The following is a 27,337-nucleotide window of genomic DNA, read 5'->3' as shown; positions in this document are numbered from 1 at the left end:
ATGTAATGCTCTTAATCCCTGCCTCCTTTCCCCACCTCCCACTCCAAATCAGAAACACATTTCACTTGATTACGGAGCTAATTTCCTTATCCAAGTAATATATATATTAAAAAAAATCTTAAAAATAGCGGTCCAAATTAAATCTGCAAACAGAAAATAAAGGTATTGAAAAAACAAGGAAAAGAATTGAAAATACGAGGGAGCACCTAACATCAGCTTCAGTTAAATTTCCATGAAAACACCAAATGATGCATTTTATCTTTACACAGCCTTACAAACACATGGCTCTAAACTCTTTGAACATGATTTAAAACTCCTTATTAACATCTGTAGGATTAGTATGGAGTAGCACAAACCTTACCTCATAATTTGCTACTTACACAAGATGTCCCAGCTAAGAGAATGGAACCACTTGCAGGATTCATCAGTGGAATTTGTGTTATTCTAATATCAGCACATTGGCTGAGTAAGGACTGCAAGGTCAGTCCCTTACTCAGCTGAAGAGGAATATTTCTAACATAATACTGAAATTCAGGTAGCCAAGCATTAGCAGTTGCACCTCTGGTGCTTAGACAAAATTAAGCCTATCAGCTCACTGTCAGAATACACAAATGAAACCATCGGGAGTGTTTGTTGGTAGAAGGTTTGGATTGTAGAAAGACACCTGAAATAGTTTAAGCCCACCTGAGAACAGCTTTTTTCATTCCAAAAAGAATCTTTAAATGAAGAGCTAGACATTGAGATTCAAGACGTTAAGTCTTTTTAATAGTTCTGAATGCTTCTTCAGGGTATCAACAAAAATGTCAGGTCACAGTATAACACAAGTTTCTGGCTCCTTCTCAAAAGAGGAGTGTTTGAGCTTTATGTACTTGGGTAGCAGGCATGCCACTAACTACAAATCTTACTCCCTTTTCAGGATTAGCGCTTGTCTTCACTGATGTGTTAATTTGTAATAAGTTTGTCCCTTACATGACTCATCTCGAAGCCCAAAAATTTCTAGCTCCATTTCACGGTGATTTACATGCAAACTAGTTGGCAATGGAATAAAAAGGCTCAGACTAGGAGCAGAAGCCAGCAAGCAGCTGATACTCAAAACCAGGCAGTGACTCACGTACAGTTCCACAGGCAGACCAGGGAGGGTGGCAATCATCAGCAGGTGGAGTGGGGAAAGCAGGTGAGGAATTGAGGAAAAATGGCTGTCAGCCCAGCTGGATCCATAAGACAACTTCTGTCCACATAGTAGTTTACTTTAGATGAGGTGAAAAACTTACACAACAAACACTACCATCTATTGCTGGCTGATTACAAATAAAAAGGTGGAATAATGGGTTCCATCAGTTTATTTCTACATTAATTTTTGAAGTCATCCAGATCCTGGGTTCCACTGCTTTTTTTTTTTTAAATTAACACTTTAAATACTGTGCTTCTTCCCCCCCTGAAAAAGCAGAAACCAAGCCAGAGTATTTCTCTTTGTGGAGGACAAGGCATATATCAGAATATTTACTCTCCCAATTTTGGCATTCTCTTTATAGCAGACTTTTCTAGCAAACCCAAAGAAAGGCTAGTTATTAAAAGAACTGTAACAGCCTCAGCCTGAGTATTAGAACTTGCACATCTAGTTGAAAACAGACTCACTGGTTTCTACCTTACCTCGCATAGCTAAACACTCACAAGTCTGAAAGTGCAGATTTTCATTACTTTAATCGCTTGCTGGGTGGTTTCAAGGTGCCCATATTTACCACTCTTCCTGACTGCATTTTTTTAAAAAAAGGTTTGTTTAGAAATACTACATTTCTCTGCCAGGATTGGACTACTTAGTGCCGTATGTCTAACTCCAGAATCAGGGTGTCCTTGTTATGAGTTTAAACTGGTAAACATCATAAAATTTAGAAGGAGCATGGTCAGCTAGAAAGCTAACTGGTCAAGCAAATATTTTCTCACTTAAAAGAAGATAACCTCTTTTTCTTTTTTCTTTTCTCCCCCCCCCCCCCCCCCCCCCCGCTGTCTCTTTCAGCCAGCCAATCAAAGTGGAAAGGTACTTCAAACATACTCAGCCCAACCAAGCTTTCACCGCTGTCCTTGTTGGTGGTCCGTCATATGGAATGGTTTTAATACTTGGAAGCAATACCTTACGTGTCAGAAAACAAGAACATTTTATTTCTGCAAGAAAGCTTTCCAGTACTACTAGTATTCTGGAAGAGAAAAAAATTCCTTGTAGTAGATTAAAAGGTGAAAAGCCAAAAGAAATCAGAAAGGAAACTAGAACTATTCCTTATGGCAAGGTTCAACTTATATCTCAAAGTTGGGGGAAGGGCTATTACTTATATATTTATTTTAAAACTCATTCAAGAATGATAGGAGAGGGGCATATTTTTTTCAGTCTCTAATTTCTAATGGCAGATGAAGTCTTTGGCTATGCATCAGAATCTATTTGGTACTAAGTTAGATTTAAATTACATTGACTCAGTAGAATTTTAGAAATGCAGTATGCAATGCACTGATGCAAGACATAGCTTGCTGAACAATGCGGGAGCTAGAAGAAAATGCTCAATGTAAACATTTCTACGTTTCTGTTCCTTGGGAGCTCTCAAAAGTATTTGCTTTGAATCACTGTTTTCCTTTTTCCCTGAAGATAAAGCAGTAAATGTGTCAAAACTATAATGTACCGTTCTGTCCAGATGTCACCTCCGTGAATAAAGGTGGCAGTATCGAATCAGGTCTTATAAGGTATTTTCTTCTATAGTCATAGAGGGGGTAAGAAAAAGATATATTCACTGAATTTTGAAAATATCTAGCCAAAGAATTTCATCTGCATGTAATTCTTAAGTACACACATAGCAACAGAATATGCAAAGGGGTTAGTGCAATCCTGTACAAAAATGAGAGCACAGTCCTGCCAGATTAAACCAGAACAAAATGTACTATCTTGCATGTACAACATGAATCCATGTGTAATTTTGCTGGGTTAGAAAAGAGTACAGTGTGTTCCCATTAATATTTACTCATCTTCCATTTCAAACTGTAAGCTCGTCTTTTCAGATAGCAAATACTTTTGAATATTTAAGTAACAGCTAGTTCTATTTTACTGAGATTACTTACTAACAAAGGAATGAATGATCCTGATTAAACTGGCTCCCTGCTTGAAAAATATCACACACAACAGCCAAAGAAAACCCCTTTGAAACATTCCTGTGTTTGGAGGATGTAAGGAAACTAATCTTGGATCATGAGGATGATGATGCTATATAAAATAATATCCATCTACCCCAACAAACTGGAAATTTTATTGGCCTGGATATGAGGAACAGTGCAAGGGGGGAAGGGCACACTTGGGAAGATACGGAAGGATCACTTTTCCTGCAAGGGTCTCGACATCTTGGTTGCTAGCCAAAAGAACAGAGGTTGTGACCCACCCTCTTCTCCCACCCCCGTGCCACAGTCTTAGGAAACTCTCACCCCTTTTATCTGTTCTGCTCCCTTCCACGAATACAGATGGAGGTATGATCTTCACAGTAGATCGGATAAGACTGATCTCTTGTTTTGTTGGGGTCAAGTGCACAAGGTTATTTCACTTTTCCAATTTTCAACTAAATTAACGTAACTTAGGATGTGCAGGAACCCCAGGACTCTGTAGGGATGCCCACAGGACAATGCTGGTGTTCAGGGAAAAGGAAGGAATGTATTTCCTACAGGCCAGCACCCCTTCACACGGGGGCAGGATAGAAAATGAATTGCTAAAACTGAATTAAGGTGTGTGAGAAGATGCTACTGCCTTTTTTTTTTTATTATTATGTGGCAACCTTCCTGTACTGATTCCATTTCTGTGTTGGATACATTAGGTAATTAAAAATGGCCTTTCAATGTACATACATTCCTCTCTTTTTATTCACCTGCATATCCTTATCACAACTACCACATATCAAGCCTATCCATACCGGCTTACAAAAATTCAAGAAATTATTTGACGAAGGATTTTCACCCTCTGGCTTAAGACTTCCTTCCATTCATAGAGTAAATGTCATATGAAAGAGTAGAATGAAACACAGAAAACAAGAAGAATTCAAGTTTTCTGGCTTAGTTTGACCACATGATAAAATTGAGTTTTGTGTGAACATTTCAGCAAAAGCTTAAGTAAGTTATAACTGTACATTATAACAATCCTATGATTAATGTCCTAGAAAGTTAAGGAGAATAATCTTTCTATTTACTGAAGAATTCTTGGCTTACTCGCAGGAAGGTAAACTAGAAATATACATCAGTTCCCATCTGCATTCAATGTATTTATATTTTTTAATAAATAATGCTTAAGGACTGAATTTCCTTTCAAAAGAAACTACTACTAATACCATTGCTTTTATTTTCAACTTTCTGATATTTTAGCACCATTTTCAGTTCCAATAATTCAAACTTAATTTCATACTGCTCACTGAGTGTCTGGGAAGAGCCAGCTTCAAAGCTGAATCACACTTGTGAAAGAACAGAAGCTGACCATATTCCCAGATCCAATTCAGATCCCAATGGAATAACTGGAAAACTTTCCATCAAATGGAATTGAGCCTGGAACTGGCTGCTGGTATTTGAGGGGGTTTTTTTTGGGGGGGGGAATCATTTTGTTTGTTTTTTAATCAGGTATGCTATTCACATAGTCCAAACAGTCTATTCAAAGACTCAGACTATCCCTCTGTTATATTTGATTTACCATCTTCTCTAAAACGTGCTCCATTTAATGGAAACTATTTTGATCAAAGTGTATAACCTCTACAGTGTTTTTCAACTACTGTCATTAACTGCAGCCCGAGATGCAGCTGCATTTTACTGTCCTGTAAGTTATTGCTTTCCCAGGTGTTTGGTCCAGGGGACATCTTATCTAAGTACCTTTTCTGTTGATAATCAAGACCCTCTAAGGTAGCAAAAGTATGAAGTATTGTAAACGTATTTAAACTAAATTCATATAATTTACAGTAGCTCAGCATGCTTTCTATTGTATCTTTTCTGCTTCCTTTTGTCTTCCTAAAAAGATACTCAGTCTAAAGCTTTAATAAACTCATCTCAGTTGTCTTCTCTTTAGAGTAGTGATGAGCAAACTATTTTTCTCAAAGTAGCTCCTGCAAGGAGACCATCTTTCAAAATGAAGCTGCCAATCACTTGACAGAACCATACCTTATGACTGCAGGGCAAGTTTGGCTCCTCTCACTTTTACAGGGAGTGTTTCCTAACAAGTTCCCTCCTCTTACATTAAGAAACGTACTGTAAGTGTCTATGAATGTAATTCAGGCAGTTTTGATGTGAAGTTCAACTGACTTCTGGAACACATTGTGTTATGAGTAAATTTCCACAGCATGCCACACATTTCCTAGGTTTACTTTAGATCTTTTGCCAAGATTAACAGCATTTCTTTCATGTTGCTTTCTTTACATTTATATCTATATTCCATGTTTAACATAATGTTTCTATGGGTCTGGATAAAGCATTAAAGATCTTTAACTTTAAAATACGTAATTTGTTGCTTTCTAAACACTCTGCTTCATCCATTATTACACTTCGCATTTGTTTCTTTGTAATTCATTCAACCTTCCCTTCTGAAAACTTCATGAACTAATAAAATGTGCTGACTTTTCACAAGCTGGGAAATGCAAGATCTACCTTATACTGATTTATCCATGAAATAAAACAATTTAGAATAGGTCAAACAATTCACAGAAAGGACAACCACCTCTAATTCTACACATTTTACAGAACTAACTATAAACATCTATTAACACATCACTAAAACATTGTTGCTTTCATCTCTACTACATCCTATTAATGTTTTCCATAAGTGGTTTTAATCTATTATTTCTACAATTAAGTGCCTTAATTTTCATTTTGTATAGTGTGTTATCATTCAATTTGCTATAAATTTGATGTGTCTTCAAAAGATAACACACACTTTGTATCTTAATTTGTTTCACAGTAATCTATATCTCAGAGTTACATGAATGTGACAATCTCTATCATTTTCACATATGGCATACCGACCTGGTCATCATAACGGTAAGTGAGGAATTGTTCCCCCGTGGTATCCTCAAGAAAACTCCCCTGTGGAGAAAGTGCAAACTCGGGCAAGAAGTATGCACCTTGGGATTGCTCTGCTCTTGTCTGTAAGAGATTCAGAAAGGTCACGTTACAGCTACTACAAACACAAGTCAAAATTTTAAAAAACTCTGTGCATATAAATTACAAAGACCAGACACAAACTTCTGGAAAAAAACAAGTGATTCTTTTTCAGGCACAGTATTTCTGGGTGGATACTTTGCTACAGAGGTCTGTGACCAGGATATGCCAGATGCTTGCAGGGGTCCAAAACCAAACAAGATGCCTCAATAGCAGAATCATCTATTAAACAAAAATATACTATCTCTGGCTTATCAGCCATCACTGCTGAAAGACACTGTGAAAACCACAGTGGAAAAGCAACATTAAGCTACACTTTCTTTTTCCTTATATGCTTCATTAGATAGTTACTGGCTGCTGCAGATAACAGGCTTCCAGTTAAATATAGTATATCTATTCTAACAGGAAGATATAAAGACATAGAATCATAGAATAACTCGGCTTGGAAGACACCTTGAAAGCTCATCTAGTCCAGCCTCCTCAAAGCAGAGTAACCTATGAAACCGTGACACGGTGAATTACTTTCCTATCCTGCAGGAAGATATTACTGCGAAGAAGAAATCGGAAGGGAACGGGGAATGACTGGAGTGAACGCCAGGCAGCGGTCCATATTAGTTCTGTACGCTATTCACAATCGGTGAAGAGCATTTGAGAACAGACTGGGAGAGGAAGAAGAGCCCATTTGGAGCTACAGAGGAACTAACTCTGTCAGAATCGGAGTCAGTACCTCCAGCTGGGCTGTCTGACACCTGGGCCCTTATTAGACAAATGGCTTTTGCTTAACTGATCTATGTGTGTTCAGTAATCATAACGCACCTGAAATGTGCTAGACACATTGAACACATGCTGGTTGAACACCCTGTCATTGCACTGTAGGTCTAAAGCATGCCAGATACGTAGCAAATGTACTGCACAGACTCTTATGTCCTTATTCCTACTACATTGTAACTCTACCCTGAGAAGCTAATTGGTTTGCATACTGGAGAAAATAAGCAATCATCTTTTGAATGCAGAATATTGAGTCCAGCTGTGGTAGGGGGAGAGTGGAAAGGGCAAGGAGATGAAAATTACCTTCCAAAAGGTTGAAACCTTTCAGGGAAGAAAACAAGGCCTGAAATGTACAAGTTACTGCTGGACATTTCCCAATGAGTCCACTTAATAAATGGGGTTTAATTAAACTGTTTGCTGTATTTTGACATATACATAGTAATTTTACATGAAAGCTAGCAGTTGCCATCGACCAGTTTCCAGACTGTTGGCTAGAACTGTACCAAATATAGGTGTGTAATCTCAGTGCCAGGTAACTAGAGATTTCAAAAGTAATCCACATAATTTAACCAGTTTGTGGTGGGAAAGGAAGGCAAGACCTTCTGCAGTTTCTCTCTTGCAGTAAGTTCACTTTCTGAAGCTCACAACTTATCTCACAAAAGGCAGATGACATGTCATTCGCAGTATGGGTCTGGAGAAGCTTACGTTGCTTTTGCTTACTCTGTTCTGCAAAGAAGAAGCTGTCAGCTTCTCAGGCTGTAAACCCCATCATTTGTGACAGCATTAGATTAACATATTTGTTTCAAATCAAGCAATCTTCATATAAACTAGAAATAGCTTGCAAAGGACATGTCTAGACTAGGGTAAAAGGTCATATTTTAGCATGCAAGACTGAACAAGATTTTAAAGAGGATTTTTTCTTCAGGCCTGCATAAGAGTAATTCATGTTCACATCATGTTATCCTGACATTTCTATAAAGCCTGTTATAGCAGTGGTCTCACTTGTACACTTCAGCCAACTGACTTTATTTATGCAGAATTAAATCATAAAATATGGAGAATAAATCTACATTTGATAACAATAGTTTCCCCATAAAGCAACCAAGAGAGGTCCACAGTTATGCTTCATGCTGAATCTGAGCTGGCTGCAGCCGATGCAAACCTTGACATGCCAAGTATAACCCAGACATGAAACTGGCTGACATAATCTGGCATTTTTCCCCACTGGTTTCAATGGGCTATCGATAGATCCTATGTGAGGGAATATGGCAATGATGTAATCCTATGATTTCAGCACAGGGCTAATGGATGAGAGATATGCATTCTAAATCTCGAGCGGCCTGGGTTAAAGTACTTAATGCTTCTACCTCAGTTTCCCCAGGTGTAAAACACAATTACAACACCAACTGACCTATATTAATGGTGTATTGTAAAGTTTAGTTTATATTTGTAAAATACTTTGGAAAAGAATAGTGTTAAGTGCTAGCGATTTATAACAATGTTTTTGAAAGAGCTGCTTAATTTACCCCAACACACATCTTAGATAAATGTATATATCACACAGTTGCCTAATTTCCCATAAACAAATTCGGCAGCAGAATATGTAGCTATTAACTTGTTTGTGTTTCTCATATTTGTAAGCTAAACATTTAAAATAGAAAGTCTTCGGACATGCGTCAGTATTATGCTTTGAATATAAAAGATGCCAACATCTGAAGCTGAAATAACAAGTTAATAAATATGACATGAAAAACTAAGGGCTTCTCTCACACACGTTCAATTTTCGTATTAAAAGTTAATGAGCAGCTAAATAACTTGTTTGTGTTTCTCATATTTGTAAGCTAAACATTTAAAATAGAAAGTCTTCGGACATGCGTCAGTATTATGCTTTGAATATAAAAGATGCCAACATCTGAAGCTGAAATAACAAGTTAATAAATATGACATGAAAAACTAAGGGCTTCTCTCACACACGTTCAATTTTCGTATTAAAATTTAATGAGCAGCTAGCCACTGGAGAAGCAGAAGAAGGCAAGCAAAATCTGTCTTCCAAGCATGGAAAACTTCAATGTAAAAGATGAATGTTTTATAAGGTTACACAGGAGGTTACAATGGAAACTGATCTGCTAACTACAGCAATAGGTACTGCTACCTACCTAGTATAACTAAAGTAAGGAAGAATGCAGCAAAACATTCAATTAAAAATAAAAATCTAGTAAGATCACACTACGAGTTGTCACGGCAAACTGATGTTGAAGCCAAGTAATTACAGCTGATAAACAACCCATATAAGGTTACACAGGAGGTTACAATGGAAACTGATCTGCTAACTACAGCAATAGGTACTGCTACCTACCTAGTATAACTAAAGTAAGGAAGAATGCAGCAAAACATTCAATTAAAAATAAAAATCTAGTAAGATCACACTACGAGTTGTCACGGCAAACTGATGTTGAAGCCAAGTAATTACAGCTGATAAACAACCCAAATCAAGAAGTCCATTTAAAAAAAAAAAATCAAAGCTTCAAATGCTCAAACTTTTTTGTAAAAAAAAAAAAAAAAAAAAAAGAAAAGCTTCAAATGCTCAAAGAACTTTTTTGTATCAACTCATCAAAGTAGCAGAAAAACATTTTTCCTCTCTGGATACAGGTAATTCAAATAAGCTGCATGTGTCCAATGCACTTTCATTCATACGTTGTACTGAACACAAAACCTACTGTTTCCACTTAGTCCACTTTATTCCCCACTGAGGAATCTACCAATATTCCTTGTGAGGCTTTTATATTTCTATGGGCACTTTTGCTTAAACATAATTCAAATTTCAACAGTCTGTGGGTTTATAGTATATTTGGGATCATCTCTGAATGACTTAGCAAAACAAATACAAATTCATGTTTTAAACTAAAGACTGCAAGTGCAAGTTTCAGAAAACAACTACATTTCATGCTAGTGTTTTAAGTCTGTTTAACGGCCAGTTTAACGTTAATAGCTTTAAGTTAAAGGTGTCAAATTACAAGTACACTTAAGATTTAGAATAGGCATTTTAAACCAGCTTTTATGAGCTACTTAAGCATATGAAGACAGTAGAAGGTGCTAATGTAGTCAAACCAGATCTAATAACATTCACTGCATAAAATTCATTGAAATCATTATATCCGGTAGCAAGGAAGTGTGTAGTACTGTACTGACAAAGAAGAAAATCTGAAAGTTGGAAACATTGGTGTTTGAAAATCTTTCTAGGTATCGGTTAATCAGAACATGTAACTTATCAGTCAGAAACTGAAAAAAAATAAGGTCTTTGCTACATCATTCTACCGATGTGATCAAGGAGAAGTATCCTGATAAGCAGATAACATATGTGGGTTCTGGAAAGTGTAAAATGGCACCGTTCTTATTCAAAGGCTTATGCTCTGAGCACAGCTTTGATCTCAGGTTGTGATTGCTTCCTCACTCATCACTCCCCACCTGAGTGCTTAAAGACTAAATTACTCTTCCACTTTCAATTGCAGAAGACAAAATGAATAGCTTATATCCCAGCCTCTGGTTTTTGGATCTCCCTCCACTGAGAGTTGCATGTTGTCATTTTTACTGCTGCCCGATTTCATTGCTCTGTATACTACTCTGACTAGAAGCATCTGCCCAAGTTGAAGTTGCTGGATTTGAGGATTTTATATTTTATTTTATTACTGAGAGATGATTACTAAGTGCTTCCCAGCCAATGCTGACATTACCAAGTAGCATGACCGAGTAGGACTGAATCGGCAGATAAAAATGGTGTGCAGGACCGAATGCCCACACAAAGCATATCTGAAGGAGAAGGGCTTATTTTAAACTAGCTCTAGTCAATCCTATGGACTGAGTATCTCTTAGTGACTGAAGCACAGTAGGTGTGCTGCTGCGGCACATCTTCTGGTTCAGTTTGACCCAAAAGGAATCCTGCTAGCACACTCTGAAACCACTACACAACGCAAACTACTTTAACTGCTCTTGTTTTCCTTGATACCCAGGATTCATATTCACTATTGCCATCCAACTCACTTGTAACTATCAAATCAGAGCAATCTCTGAAATGTAGAGTTTCCTTATGACTAAAAATTACAAATATTAATCATTGGTCATGCCTTCCAAGGTACAGATTAACAATTTCATCCAAGGATTTAAACTGTTATTGTAATTTCAGATAAATTAAAAAATGTAGTTTAGTCTACAATTCTCGGGGATCATTTGATACAAAGGCTATGACAAAGTTCATTTGATACAAAGGCTATGACAAAGTTCATTTGATACAAAGGCTATGACAAAGTTCATTTGATACAAAGGCTATGACAAAGTTCAACCAAACCTCATAATAACTTGCCACTATTCTATTTAATCATAGCCCCCAGGAGACTGGAAAGTAATTGTTTCATATGTATATATAAACAGCTGAAAGTTGTTTTTATTTATGAATTTATATATTTTTATATATGAATTTATATATAAACCGCTAGAAAGTGAGCTTTCTGCTAAGTCTGAGTTGTGAAGGTCAAGAAGATGAGAAAACAGAGATGGAATGTCTCAAAGAAATGACTTGAACATAACTAGAAATAAAACACTAATCTTTCAGGTACAGAGGAATTTTTAATTTTAGAGTTTCTTGGCACCAAGAACCACATTAAGAGAAAAATAAGAACTATGCTCTTACGTACACTTCTTAATGCAAATCAGCATTACCTAGACTTAAATCAGTCATTCCCTAACTAAGCCTGCGTGCTTGCTAAAATTGGGAGCATAATGAGAACAATCTGCTTTGTGTAATGAAGATGAAAACTTCAAAATTATCTATTTTAAATGCCAAAGATGACAAAATACCACACTCTTCCTGAAACTGCCTCAATAGCTTCTTTTTAAAAAGAGGAACAGACAAAAGATAAAGGTCCAGTCACCTAAAGCTTTATAGTAATGCACAACTGCACTATCCTGCCCAAAATAAATTCTATAAAAAAAGACCAGCACAGTGAAGGCAGTTTGCTACCCATAGTTTTGTGGCTCTTTTATTAATTCTTGTTGGAAGGGGAAAATTGGGCAGGGTCTCGAGAGTGTTAGTTTCCAAAATCACTGTTTTAGGGAAAAAGATGGGAAAAGCAGATAAAGTGAGAAAAACTATCTGCATTCTTAATGACATGTAAACACGTTTGTCAGATTAATATGCATGGCAAGTCCAATCATATACCAAAATGTGTGCCTTCCGATTTAATTCAGGTTAAATATCTGTCTACTAAGCTGCTGTAACGTATGATTTACGCCCGAGGGAAGTAATATACCAGCTAAGTAGCAGTTCAGTTTAATGGATTTTCAAGGAGTCCAGTACAAAAATGTTAGATAGAGCATAGCGCTCCAGCTTCATCACCACATGAAGAAGTGTGTTAGCAGATAAACAAAGTTACATTAACAGTTCAGAACTTCAGATATCTCCAGAGCAAGCAATCCTGATGAAAAAATATCTAGTAAGACTCAGATTAGCTTTTGTCATGGCCCAGATTTACAAAAATAACTTCCTAATGCTAGACGCTCTGAAACATTTAAAGACCCTGCAAGTGAACTGAGTTTCCACAGAAGCTGCCAGCAGCTCAGCATTTCTGGAGACCGGGCCAATTATTTAATTATTAATATTAAACTAAGCGGCCAGCATTTCAAACCAGAATTAAACTATAAACATCATTTCTTCTAAAAAAAGAAAAAGGATTCCGCTGAACTGATGAAAGCCAAGCATTTCTTCATAAAAGAACCCTGAAACACTGAAGATGACTGTCAGATTTCATCAGGGAAGTCAGTGAGACAACCTGAAAGACCGAACCAGAAGTTCTTCCAGGGACAGAACTCAAGTGTGTGATTCCAGGATTGTTTTTCTGTGGTGCATGCTCTGTATTAGCTAAAGGCAAACTTCAGACCTGCCTGATTTAAGCACGAATCTAATAATTTTTCCTTTCATCTCTCATTCTAGACCTGTTTATAACACGTAGAAATAAAACAAGCTTGGCAAAATGTGCCTGTAAGTTGAAGATACATATAAAGATAAACGAAAGACAATTCATAATACATAATAATACATAATTCATAAGTATTTTGCATAAGCCACCTATTTATGACACAGTAAAATGCTGTCAGCAAGCAACTTAGAAACTGAAAGTTCAGCTATTGCTTCAATAGTGTCTACTATTGAAAACTGAATTTAAGCTATAACTACAATCATATTCACAACTGCAAGAAAGCAACTGCCTACATCATCTCTGCTGCTCAAACCGAGCCCATCCTACGCCCATTCAAGCACTAGGAGTCATTCCACTGACTTGAACGTGCTTAAGATCATGTCGTCAAAACAACAGTGTTCAGTCTAAACCTTTTTTCATGCTGTAGGTTTGTACAACTTGAAGCCAACACTGAACACAAGAAGGATAACGGGGATCATTTTGGTTTTAAATTAAGATACTATCTTTCAGTCTTTTCAAAAGGACATTCCTACCAAAATTTTTCTTGATTAAATGTAAATACATTTTCTTTGGCATAGCTTGGGCTGCAGACTGAGATTAACACATTTTGAAAATCTTTTTCTGTACCTTCTAAAATGTATACTAGCAATTAAGCTTTTGGATATTTATCAACAACTACTTACGTTTTCTCTTGCTATGGTCTGGCTAAAAGATTAAACTTTTCACTGAAAGGCTGCAGTAGTATTTAGCCAAAATCTCATTTAGTTTCAAAACCCAGCTTAAATGTCAACTCTGTTTCATATTTCCAAAAGAAATATGAACCCTGGAGTTTTCCTTCTTCCAATGAAGCTGCTTCTAAATTCTGTGTTAGGCAGACTCTGCCTTCTTTCCAAAGGATGTGCCTAATACTTGCTTTTAATTGAGCTGCACTAGCAGACTGAAGTTGCTCCCAGTGATACCAATGGCAAAGTTCCCACCAACATCCTTACAGAACCAGGGCCCAAATACATCTGCAGCAGGACAACATCCCTTACAATATAACACTTACTATTGCGACTGTGAATAACACTAGATACTCAATGCTCTCTAGCTTTGCATAAATAAGAGCCAAGGTGAAAAATACAGCACTCAGACGAGATGACCCTAGAGCAGTTAATTTCCAATTATTATCAGAAAGTTAGCGACTGTGGATCAGATTCTGCTTTCTGCAGTGCCCAATTATTTCCCTAAGTCTTTAGTTTAGCCTTGGGGGAATGGGCACAACAATATTTAGAGCCAACGTAAAAGCAATTTTACAGCATATGGATAAAACATATACTATAAAATCTGGGTATTACTATTACCACTGAGAGTAGAGTTTCACATACAAAGTGTACAAGCCTATTATTAAGAACAAGAAAAAAGGCTTGCAAAGATATGGATTTACCAGTAGGAAGAGAAGAAACTAGATAACAAAAAAACCCCAGTGATTTTAATCCCTGTCCTCTGCTTTCCTGCCACAGTGGTGATACTGCTTATATTCCCAGCATAGTGGGATGTCTACTTTGTGTCTCCTTACAGGCGCTGAGAAGCTGCATTAAGTATGCCAGTGGCATCAGCGTTGAAAGGCTGAGAGGAGCTGACAGTATGGCGAGGAGGGACTGTACCTGCTGTATGCAGGGGAACTCATATCTCCTGTATGCACAGCTTGACTGCTCCAGCACATTCTTCTGTTTCTTTACTTGTTTATATAAAGGTCTCGTTCAACAATTTATCTTAAATAAAGCCCTGCCTTACGATAACATGAAATTCTAACAATGGCTTTGAATGGTGAAGGAAGAGTCTACCTGCGCGTTCTCTGAGGCTTGGTGCTTTGGGGGCATGGGGAGTGGTTGGGGGATGTTTTCACTTTTTTTTTTTTTTAAAGATCGAAGTTTTACTAAAATCCTCTTGATGAACACTCCCTCTGTGCCTAAAACAGTGAAAGGGAAGGAACGTCTTGTTAAAAAATCTGGAAATGAGACAGAAAATACTATTTCATTAAAACCTCTTTTTAAAGTCTTGTGAGCAAGACAGACATAGTTTTTAAAAAGATTTTTTTTTATCCCTTCTTTCACCATATGTTCCACTATTCCAAACAAAACCCTCTTTTTATTCTTTATTTAGTAACCTAATAATTGGTAAAATTCTTGTCATAAATCAAGTCCTTTCAGCATTATTGGAGCATGTCCTCGTGGAACTCACTCTCTTATTCATTGAAGGTTTCTAAGGGTCCTTATGATCTCCACAGAAAATATATGCCACAAAAGTACTGTAAGCATCCTTAGCAAAGAAACCAGGACAATCTGTAATATTTTCCTAAAGTTTTGTTAAAGTGTCCTTTACCACGAATGTAAATTTCACCATGTGGTGAAAGAATTTTTTTGCTAAACTAACAAGCTGCTAACAACTGAATGGACTCATTTGCTGGAAACAAACAGACAATCTTGCTTGTTTATCTATGGACGTGATTGCAGCTCCAGTAACATACTGGAGGAGACTGGAAGCATAACCTTTGAGGAACAGCAGATTTATTTACAAAAGACAAGAAAGGAGCATAGTTTAAGGCTATGTAGGATCACTGTCAGAGGCAGTGGAATTATAAAGCCCAACAAATCAACACATGCACGGAAGATTCACATTGCTTAAGGAGTAAAAGAAAGAACAAAATGAAATGAGAAAGGATATAGTGTGATTCCTTCATTGAATGGTAGGAGCCTCTATCATGGAGGGGCAAGCAAGACACCTTAGTAGCTTTGGCAGGCCATGCATTAACATAGACCTTAGGATCATTCAATAATAACACAAAAAATACCGATGATTGTGGGCCACATGAGATGAATGAGAGGCTGTCGCAGGCTATGGGCTGCAGGTGCCTAATCCTTTACTAGTGAGATAAATAGTACCCAATAGGCTTGCAAGGGCAACATCACCCTTTTCTAATAAATTACTTCCTTCTCATCCACTTCCCCAGTATCCAGACTGGATAATTGCTCTAATAATGCTAAAGAAAGGGTACAAGAAAGGTGTGAATGCTGCCAGGCAACCAAGAGTTGCATCTGAACGGGAAGCCTCCTAAAAGCTAACATGAAGCAAGGATTTTGGGCAGGTGGCACTTCGTGGCACCATTTTGTAAGCAATTCTGCACAGCACTTGCAAAATGCCCCTTTTTTTTCATTTGGCCACAGTGACATGCCCACACTGATGTGACTGCAGGATTCAGGATTTAAGGAACAATATCCTCAGCTAGATATGACCAACCTTTCTACATGCGGGTTTAAACACACCAAGGAAGACAATACAGGTGGCTAGCAATTCACCTATTTATATGTGTGCAAAACGGGACGTAGCACACACGGGTATTGGTATTTTGGGACGTAGCACATTGTTGGGTACTGCAAAAAAATTTGTTAGCCGCTATCAAATAAATAGGTTAATGATGAGAGAAAGTAGGATACAAGACTTTACAAAATACTTAGTTCCTATACAGGATATTATACAGAGTTAGAAAATACACTTAGTTCTTATATATTATAGTATTATAGTACTATTCATCAAGAGATCTCATATGACTCAAAGTTGTCATTATCCTCATTTTACAATGGCTGCTCTCAGGAGAGTCTGGCTAAGAATGACATGGGACTCCTGACTCAGATTTTCCTGATTCTTTTTAATTTAAATTATAACCTTAATGTTATTAATGTTATGTTATGTTAGTGTGATTATTTGTATTTAATTTCCTTTTGAGTTTTTGCTTTAATAGTGATATAATTTGAACTGACATAGTAACATGCTGTTCATATACTTCAGTTGAAATTGTGCCTAAGGGCAGTGAAATTCTCATCCATAAGCTGCATAAGGGAAAAAAAACTCTGGCACTCAGAAGCCAAACACCTGCTAGAACTAGTGGCAGATCCAGATTTTTAAGAGAATTCCTGTTGTATAATGAAAACACAAAGAAGGGAAATGTGTGGGGCAATGGAATGGTATTAAAACCACAGCACTTAGGGGGGGGGAAAGAATCCTAAACCACTATATACTTCAGAGCTAAATACTGAAGATCTTGACATTAAAGATGTTCACAAGTGCAATGATAAACAGAGGCTTTTGTACCATGGGGAAGGCTGAACAGTGACTCTTTATCATATATTGCAGGGCATTGCTGTGCCTTTCATTGCTAGTGATAGGGAGTTTCCTCCTTGCCATCAATCTCAGTACATCTGCTGCTGATTCAGGTGGCAGGGGAAAATTGGCAAGTATGCAGCCCCAAAAAAGCCTGCCCTAGCGCTAGTAATTTTTCTTCATTGCATACTGTTTATGCAATGTTGTCATCAGCAACAGCACAGTGTTTATCATGAACTGAACAGGTAGATGAAATGTATGGAATTGCTCTGCTACTGTAAATGACTACAAACTCTCATAACAGAAATAGACCTGGGAACAGGCAAACTCTCAGCCACCAAGAACTGGAATAAGTTCTCAATAAGAAAATACATCTTTGGTGCAACTATTTCAAAGATCAAACAGCCCAAAATTCAAGTAGGAGAACCAAAAAAGCATGCAACTAAGCAACTTCAACAGATTAGGAAGACAGAAAGTTTCTGACAATCAACATCTACCATCAAAAAACTTCTCAATTTATGAGACCCTCAAAGAGTCCTGTAAATACCATATAAACAGGTATAATTCAGAAATATGAAGAATAAGGTGGCAAGATTCCTCTTCAGAGATGAGTCAAATCAATTTACTGTAGGATACATAAATACCCCTCTAAAAAAGAATACACTTATGTCACACACACAAAGGTCACTCAGCTATACTAAAATAACTAAAACTAAAATAACACAAGACGCAAGAACAATCTTTATTGATCAGCAGTGTTTGCTGACCTACTTCAGTGACTTCCACAAAGAATAAATACACATAGATAAGGCTGTGTAAAGTCTTGTGCATGTACAGATTAACAGAGCAAAATTCCTCAAGTAAATGGAGAACTGACCTCAGTGGCGCCAGAACTTCTCTTGTACGTTCCAAAGGCACTAATATGACCTGCACGACACTGGCCACAGAACTGGGTGAGGAAATTTCTGCAGCAAGTTCATCACTTCTTTTTAAAATAGGAAACATTTTCTAAAAGATTCAGTCAGTTTAGAGTGTATCAAGGAAAAGGGAATATACCTAATATATACATTATTTCCACATTTAATTACCTTCATTGCTAAAATTTTGTATATTTTTGTTCTGAATTTGCCTAGCTTCTGATGTAGGCCTTTGGATGGGCTTGTAGGGTTTTTCTGTGCTGTATTACACTGTCCTTTATCATCAGAAATAATTTTCTCCCTTTTCCTCAAGCAAGATAGGAAAAGTGGTGTGTGGTGGCCTAACAGCACGCACGAATGACCAAAATACTTAAATATACTCCTGGTACTGCTGTCCCATGGAATTGGAGAGCTTGGGCTAACGCTGTTCTTCATGCACCTTTTTCAGCGGAGCACTGAGGGTGCCTGCTACCATCTTGTCAACATGTCTTCAAAGAGGGGCTGGGGCAGAGGGGTGTCCCAAAATTCTAGTTACGAAGACAGACCACCCTGAATAAGAGTGTAAATAATCAGAATGGTTCTCCTCTCAGTTACCTCTAGCTGATGAATTCTTTCTCACCTGAAAGAAATTAGACTGTAGAGAATGCCACAGCCAGATGTTCACTCTCAGGCTAACTTATGATTTACAACAGCTCAGCACATGAATGTGTCTAACACATGGTGAGGAAAACGTGATTTTTCCACTGCTAGTTTTCCACTACTTCTGATAATTTTAGTGATATTAACCCAGTTCTTCGTCTACTCTTCTTTCTCCATTGCAATAAGTCCCTTTGCAGGGTTTATGGGCTGAGCAGCCTAGCACATTGACTCGGTCAGGCACATTTTCACAATAAGGAAGCAGTTAAATGGTCACGGCTCTGCTGTAGGAATGTTGGTTTAAGGCTATTAATAAGGCACATGAGGTGAATGCTTTTCAGCCAAGCTCCCTCCACGTGTGCACACCTGTTTCAGTATGATTTTAAAGAAAAATTCCCAAAAGAAACTGTTCACAGCATGCAGTCTCTAAGTCTCAAATGCATTTTTGCAAATACTCTAGAGCTTTTAAGCTTTTTGTGCGTTACTGATGTCAGGAATACTGATACACCAACCACCAGGTAAAGCATGCTGCTTCCTAGTAAGAAATTTTCCCCAAAGAAATTATCTTTGTCTTATTAGCATCTCTGTTGTTGTCATCTACCACTTTACATTATTATTGCCACTGACTTCCAGTATCTTGCTCATTCTGACCTGATCTGCTGCTGCTGAAATGCTTTCCCTGACCTAGGCCTGCTGTTCAAACGCTGCAACTCACTTCTCCAAGCATGCATCCACACTGTTACATATTTAATTTAGCCTCATTTAAATCTCAACTTAACTATTCCCTCAGTCCAGTCATGCCAGTCTTGATATCTTTGATCCATCCACTTTCTCATTTCCTCTTAATTTTTTGAGGGGCAGGAGGGGTGGTTGTTCTCCAAGTGTACTTTGCCTTTGTCTTTGCCAGTGAAAGCATCTCAAGCAGGGCAAGGTTTTAACTGTGTGTTATATTGAGCCAGACATTGTCCAGCATTAACAAAGCAAAGGCTGACTAGAAAAAGGTCAAAAAGGGAACAAAAAGCAAATAATATAACAAAAGAAGCAAAAGCACCCCCCCAAAAAGAAAAGTCTCCAAATCAGAAAAGACCAAATATGAAAGAGGACCTACCATTAATCTGAAGATTGTCCCCTTCATGGTCACATTTCATCTACTAGCATTAACTGACAGTACTTCACATGTACACTTACTAAGCCGCTACTTAGATAACTACGCTTTAGCGGTAAAACAAACAGCAATTAAAAGCTCACGTGACAGGCACTGCAGGCATCTGTTCACTGACAACTGTTAAGACTAATGGTCATTAGTATAATGACTCATTTTTGTTCTTTTACATGATGTGTACAGTAATGCTGGAGGACTGATATGGTGAAGGGGAAAGGGCTCTTACTGAGGTGAGAAAAGATAAACACAGGATCTGCTGCTGGAAAGAATGAAATAAATCCTCTGAATGAACCGGAATTGCTGAAATGTTAACACAGCTGAGAAAGTCAGACATAAAATGAAAATAGAAACTGCTAATTCAGAACAGGATGCCTGCTCTAATCAGGATAGTTTCAACACTACAGCTTTATCACCCATCTTCCATGACCAGCAAAGAAATTTCATTAAGCAGTTTTAAAATGATCCAGGTGATTACAGAAAGACATTCAATGAACACGACAACAAAAAAAGGATGAAGAATGGAGAACACTGAAGAACATCCGTAATTCAAAGGCAAGACATTGTCTAGTGCTCTGGAATTAAAAAAAGTATGATGCCCTCTTAAATGGTCTGCATTTTCTTTTTAAATATTTTGAGTACCAAGTGTCTTCAGTGTGACTGATCTCACTAACATACCATTTTTAACCCTTTAATGGTCTATATTTCAAATGAACCAGTAGCAAGTGTAAGTGATTAAAACAGGTATCACAGAAGGAACACTGAAAGATAGGCCCATGTGATTATATTCCTAGTCACCCATCTTGTATTCTCATTCGAACAGCTGAAGTTGAGTGAATTGCTTCACTGTGTGTGCATTACTCTGGGAACTTGGCTACCATAGCCACAATATGTGATTTGCCAATACATACCACCTGCATACTGAGGGAACGGAAGACCTTCCTGTGGAAGAATATCTTCCCATCCTGTGTGGGTGTACAGAAGCAGATGTGTACGTACAATGGATAGCTCCCAGGACAGATGAATTGAGACATGTCATAAGTCATGCATTGCTTTCCAATAATGATTATCTTTCTACAGGAAATTTAACAGAATAATTTTACTCCTTCAGAGTACCGCATTGGAGTTTACGATGGCATAGCAGATGGCTAGTAAGATAAACTGTCGTCTTTCTTCCTCTTTTCTAGCGGTTTGAAGAATCTAACTGTAGGGGATGATAACTTTTCAGCATGTACCTAGTTACTGGCATTTCACTGAATCTACCAGCAACTAAAAATTAGACACACAACTGAACACTAAGAAGAAGCTGTACACAAGCTACTGAAAAGCCCTCCTACCTTGACCAAAACAGGAAAGGTTGTGGAGGGCCTGACTCTTATTGTTGCTGCTGGTACAATCGAATCTCTTAATGCATTTGTCTTGCATGCAAAATGAGCAATTAGCTCTAAGTGACATGGACATCTTTTAGAAGGTGAGTCATTCGGCCTCCCCTGCTTCAGCAAAGTGGAAAACACCACTATTTTTCTCAGAAGTAGGACAGCTACTAAGGAACAGCTTTTCAAAAGCAGCTTTTATATACTGAATTCTAAAAGAGTACACATAATCTTGGTTTGTCCACTTGACCCTGTCTTTTGAAAAGCTGTCATGCCTCTTGTAGGACAAGGGATACTCTGCTCACTACTTTTAAAAACAGTAAGGACAAGGGGAAATGCAGAGTTCCCAATACATGTCTGATTTCTAACCAACAGTGCAAAACCACCCATTCTTGCATATCTAGCAGCTTCTCTTTTACTGCTACCATTTTCACGTAAGGTTAAACAGAATTCTTGACAGCATAGTTTAATTTTAAAGATTTACAGAAGGGTACTATTCCTACAGAATATTTTTCAACTATTCCTGAGCACTTTTGGATGGACCTGTGGCAATAACCTCCCCTGAATTTTCTTATCCGCAGTCAGCTCTTACTTTGCCAGTACAAGCTAATGCGAGCTAGGAGGCCAACCCTAACAGTTCAATATCTAAAGCTTTAGCATGGTTCCAGATTCTCATATGTTTGTCTTTAGCATTCTAAGACTTTTCAAAATACAGACAGAATCCAAGAACAATGGACTGTGCAAAGGCAGGGAAATAAATTCATCCACCCTTTTATTTAATTGCAGAGGATTCCTTTTGCTCTATGTATCTATGACTTCTCGGACTGAAGACAACCATGACACTAGAAACTACTGAAGCTAGAACCTACACAATCTAGTGAATTTGCAAACAGTGCTGTGAAATAGTGTGCTTTTAATGATTCGGTTGATCTATTCTTATCCTGCATAATTATACATATCTTCACGTTCTCCACTGCTTTACAAATTGTAAACAATAAGAGTCTCACTTTCACAGTTAAGCTGTGCTGAAGTTAACTGTGGCAGTGATCCTATTTTCATTTGCACTTTTTACAGGCCTGGCTTCCTCTGCACTCTATACAGAGTACAATGGTATTATATGAAGCCTAAACAGCATCCATTTTAAATAACAAGACCCGAATATAAATCTTAACCTGTGTATTTCTCCACAAGTTTGGCTGTACATGGAATTATCAGTCCAGAACATCTCTATTTCAGAGCCCAGTCCTTTTTGCCAAGAGAGATGTTCTTTTATCCTGATTATAGTGAAAAAAGCCAACTTGCTGGCCTGGCTCAGGCCGTAATTATTTTGTGCCTTTATACAAGCTTTTTATAGTTCCTGGTAGAAAGGCTGAAGGGAATCCTACACATCCACACAAGGTCTGAAATTTGCTGCCCTCTTGCAGAAAACCATCCAAAAATGACTGAATGAGATTTGTCCCTTCTCTATGTGTTTTTCCTTTCTTAGAGTTAAGATAATGCATGCAGCGATTTCCCTCATTTTGTGTTACTCCAGCTTTAATAACAGAGGAAGGGGCTGACTGCAAATTGTTCTATAGAAAATACAACCAATTTCTCCAAAAAGCCTGATTACCTACTTGAATAAAATCCTCAAAGAAGCAACTACACACTTTAAAAGGAAGTATGGGACAAGAATACAATCTCCAAGTCAAAATGCCTATGCTGAGAAGATTTAATATGGTCTCTGAATCTCAAAATAAGCCAAAACTATTCATTCCTGCCATTTACAAACACAGAATCATTCCAAATTGCCCCAAAGCCCTATGAATCCAAACCAATCACCAGCATTTCACAGATTAATCAAATGCCTCATGAAGACCAGGAAAACGCAGGGCTGTGCTGCCCTCCCGTTTTTGCTCCTTCAGCATCAAGCCAAAACCTGATACCTATTCTAAATCAATGTGTTCCATACTACTGCTTCCTGGGAGGCTGGGGGATGAAGACATGTAGGAAAGGAAAGCCTTTCTCCCAGTTCTTTACAAGGTATAAAAATTAAATTAAAAAATTCCAGTAATAGAACAGGAAACCTTGCACTTAAATCCTCAAGTCTACTGTGAGTGGACAAATAGAAAACCAGGGCACCCCACTTAAATAAATATTCCACCTACTACTACTACTATTTTTCTCCTCTCGTGTATATGAAAAACAGCCAATTTGTACTCCTTTCAGAATAATATTCAAGGAACAAAGAAGTTATGTACAGCACATTTTAACCAAAGTCAAAATACAGAAACCAAATTCAACTTCAGTTGAGAAATGTTTTAAAGAAATTCAAGTTAATAGAATAAACCCTTCTCTGTAAATCTCTTTTTATAATTTCCTTTCGTTAAAGATAACAATATATTGAATTTAAGTCCATACATAAGATATCAAATGATTTTTTTTTTTTACAGAGGATCTATTCATAGCAGCTTGTATTTGCAACATATGCAGCAAATTATACTATTAAACACTTAATCCTAATAAAGTTTAAATTTCACCCCTAACAATAAAGCTTGCACAAATCTTGCTATACTTGAAATAGGATTCTAGAAATAACCAATAAAAGTCATAGGTAGCTATCATGACAATTAATAATTGAACATTTGAGATGTAAAGTTAGCTGTTTACATTGAAATGTTCTGATGAAATATTAAGAACAAATATTAATTTTTTTTCCAATTGGTTAAGGTTTACTTTTTTTTATTTATTTACAAGATACAGGAAAATAACAGATAGGTGAGAGCCCTGTGAGTCAGTTTACATGTCTCTGAAAACTGTGAGCTCTTATGTGCCCTCCGTAGCAGCCATGAATGGACTGATCCCACTGAGAGGCCTTTGCAACTCCAGCGCCTCGCGGAAGAGCCGAGTACCGCACCAACCCGCATGCAAATCCAGAGAGAGAGAAAAATGACTACTGCAGCAGAGATCCTCTGGTACTAACAGCCCATATAAGCAACACAGAGATCCTCTGGTACTAACAGCCCATATAAACAGCACAGGCTGCTAGGGCAGCCCTCCAAAAAGAGGAATGGATGTAGATGAGCTACACCAGCATTTTAAAAGCTGACCAGAACTTAACAAGTATCAATGAACGGAACTTAACAAGTACCGACGCAAATGCCTCCACAAAGAGTAATAACAGCTTCTGAAAGCAAGATCCATTAGAATCAAGCACACCCCCACCTATCTAACAGCACAGGCTGCTAGGGCAGCCCTCCAAAAAGAGGAATGGATGTAGATGAGCTACACCAGCATTTTAAAAGCTGACCAGAACTTAACAAGTATCAATGAACGGAACTTAACAAGTACCGACGCAAATGCCTCCACAAAGAGTAATAACAGCTTCTGAAAGCAAGATCCATTAGAATCAAGCACGCCCCCACCTATCTAAATTTTATTTCAATTCAAGCGCTCCATATATAATGTCTGACCTATCTAATGTTAATTATGCAGCTCTGAACAGGATTTTCTTCTAAGCTACTTTATTAAAAGAGCCAATTCCAACGCAAAGATCAGGCAAGCAGGCCCCCAGTTTAACGAGACCAATCATGCCACTGCAAGCCCCAGTTCAAGCAGGTATTCAGCCTAGCAAGCTGCATCACCCTTCAACATGAAACATCATTCCTCATTTTTCTTGACCCATGTTCTCATTTAGCTGTGCAGACAGATCTGATTGTGTCTACCTTCTCAACTAAAAATAACACCAGGGTAAATAATTGTATATTGTTTTATACAGCAGCATATGTATAAATATGCTAATAATAAATAATAATAAATTTTATACAGCAGCAAATAAGTATTTTATACTTATATGCAGAGAAGAGTCCATCAGGAACCTGCAGCTATCTCACACTTAATTCAGACTAAAACTCAACTAAAGACAATCTCAGTTTGCCTGAGACTTTGTTAGTGCACTTACATACAGTATACATGCACATATTTCCATATAGCATACATATAGGAATAAAGTCTAAAACTTTAGCAGTGAATTGAGGCTTTCAACATTACACACCACCACCTAAAAAGGGGAATTATATTTTTTTAGGGTGCTAAATGCTCCTTTAAAAAAAAAAAAAAAATGTGCTAGCTTTTCTCTGCAGACAAAAGCATATACAGGTTGACAGGTACTAGGTACTTTTGATTTAACTTGAAGATGCAGATGTAATTTCTCAGAATAATATAGATGTCTAACTCTTTCAAACCCATCGACCTTAGACACTGAAAACATCAGCAAGAATTTGGGTCTGCGTCACAAGGACAGGTTAATGGAATTGGACCCGCCTCGTATCACGTGAGGAATCACATTATTATAAAAATTAGTAAAACTGCTTAAGTAGCATGGAATACTTTCATGAAGGGGTTCAGAGTGGTCTGATTTTGAGAAGAGCTGGGGAAGAACTAGCAGGTGCAAGGATGCTGTACCAGGAAACTCTTCTCTCAGGAGACTGGATAGAGTTGATGACATGGGAAACTTGGGTTGCCAACTTTCTACAGAGTATATAACCCTGAAACTCTGGGAAAATGTATTGGATTATGAAGGTTGAAGAGAGAGGCCAGCCCATTACTGAAAGATAATCTAATTGAATTTTGCTAATTTTATCTGGATGATTGCTCTCAAGATGAAGGGCTAGTGCCACCTTTTCATTGCTGCTAGTCTTCTTCACTTCTCAGCATCCTTCTTTCACAGACCTGTCTGGAGCTAAGAAAGCACCTTAGTGAAAATTCCCCACAAACAATTGGTTTTGTGCAGCCAACTATGCTTTCCCCACACTTAATACAGCTTTTCTTGAGAGGAGTTCCTCAGAACTCAGTATCCTTACTCTCAGAGTAAGGCATTCTTGAACAGAGTAAGACAATGTTGAGTGGTAACAGTGGAACCTAAAGGTTGGCTTTCGCTATTCTGATCCAGACATGCACATTACTGGTTAATGTTTGCATAATTCATTCACATTTTGTGCCAGAGGAATCTCTTACTTCATGAGTTAAATTTTATTCATAGCTGAAGTCTACATTCAAAATAAGACTGGGCTATTATGGAAGCAAAGACTTATAAAAATTGAAAACTCCCTTTGAAACACATGCTTTCCAGTAAGAGCAGCTAGCAAAATGCAAAACACGGTCAACATTCCAACACCATGATGTCAATTTTCATATGCACAGACAAAATGCTACATGTAGAAATCAACTCTCTATATCTTCCTTATTTATGGTGTGCTTGTGTTTCCCTCCATTTTCATTAGCAGAACTGCACCATGCAGTGGAGAGTGCAACCCCTTAAAAGGTTAAAAGGAATCTTCTGAATATAGTAAATCTGGCAAAAAGTCATGTCGATTTTTAAAAAGTGAATTTCCATGTTCTGCTTCAGTTCTCCTGAAAAATAGCATACATGCTCTAAGGACTGGTTTTGATGTTTCCCTCTGCAGTAGTTCGGAGAAATTCCTGCCAACAGGGATGGTCTGGAACACCTGATAAAATGGTCTTCAATGACACACAATAAAAAAGTGACAGGTAAAAAAATGGAAATCACTTCAAATTTTGCAAGGTTTATAAGCAACAGGCAAATTATCTTTTTTTATTATCTCCGCTTTTTTTCCAGAGGGATCAATATAGCCAATTTTCAAGAAAACTAACAGCTGCAGACACAGCTTTAAATGCCATCTGTCCTTAGCAGTTACATGAAGATGAGATGAAATGATTCACACCACACAAGAGGAAATATGATAACCAACTAGTTAGCACTAATGAAATTCAGCCTCAGTTTGCTTCCTATGGGCAGGTCTTGCTCAGGAAAAACTCCCACTGATGTCTCAGGCAAAGTGCCTGCAGACTTCACTGGCACTGTTACTCAAGTGCAGAATGTTGTACTGTTGAAGTAGAAAGCCTGAATTTTACGAAATAAGGTCTCACTTGTGGCACAGCAACCTAATGAAGTCCATGGGGCTCGCCAGCCTGGATCTTTTTCAGGACTGAGGTATTATAGTGCCTAGGCTGAGAGTCCTCGTACTACCACTGATTCAACATGAACTTTTGGCAGACAAGGAATGACGGGATGCTCCTACAGTACAGTTGAAGAGGACAAGGTCTCTTCTTCAGTGTTCTCAAGGACTGCCCTTAACATTTGAAATAATAAAAAAGAAAGTCTACAATTCCTACCTTTTTCCCATTTCTAAATAGTGGCTTCTATGTGACATATGACAGATG

General features: G+C 37.7%; 1 protein-coding gene across 1 annotated transcript in view; it reads right to left on the bottom strand.

Annotated features, from left to right (window-relative positions):
* Positions 1-27,337, bottom strand: part of ADAMTSL3 (ADAMTS like 3) — a 189,573-nt gene that overhangs the window by 152,278 nt on the left and 9,958 nt on the right. Inside the window, 1 exon segment of the mRNA XM_009276544.1 lies at positions 6,019-6,138. Coding sequence (XP_009274819.1) covers positions 6,019-6,138 — 120 coding nt within the window.

Source organism: Aptenodytes forsteri, unplaced genomic scaffold (assembly GCF_000699145.1).
Source record: "Aptenodytes forsteri isolate BGI_AS27 unplaced genomic scaffold, ASM69914v1 Scaffold1, whole genome shotgun sequence".
Lineage (NCBI taxonomy): Eukaryota > Metazoa > Chordata > Aves > Sphenisciformes > Spheniscidae > Aptenodytes > Aptenodytes forsteri.
Note: the sequence above shows the minus strand (reverse complement) of the source record. Positions and strands in the feature narration are given on the sequence as shown.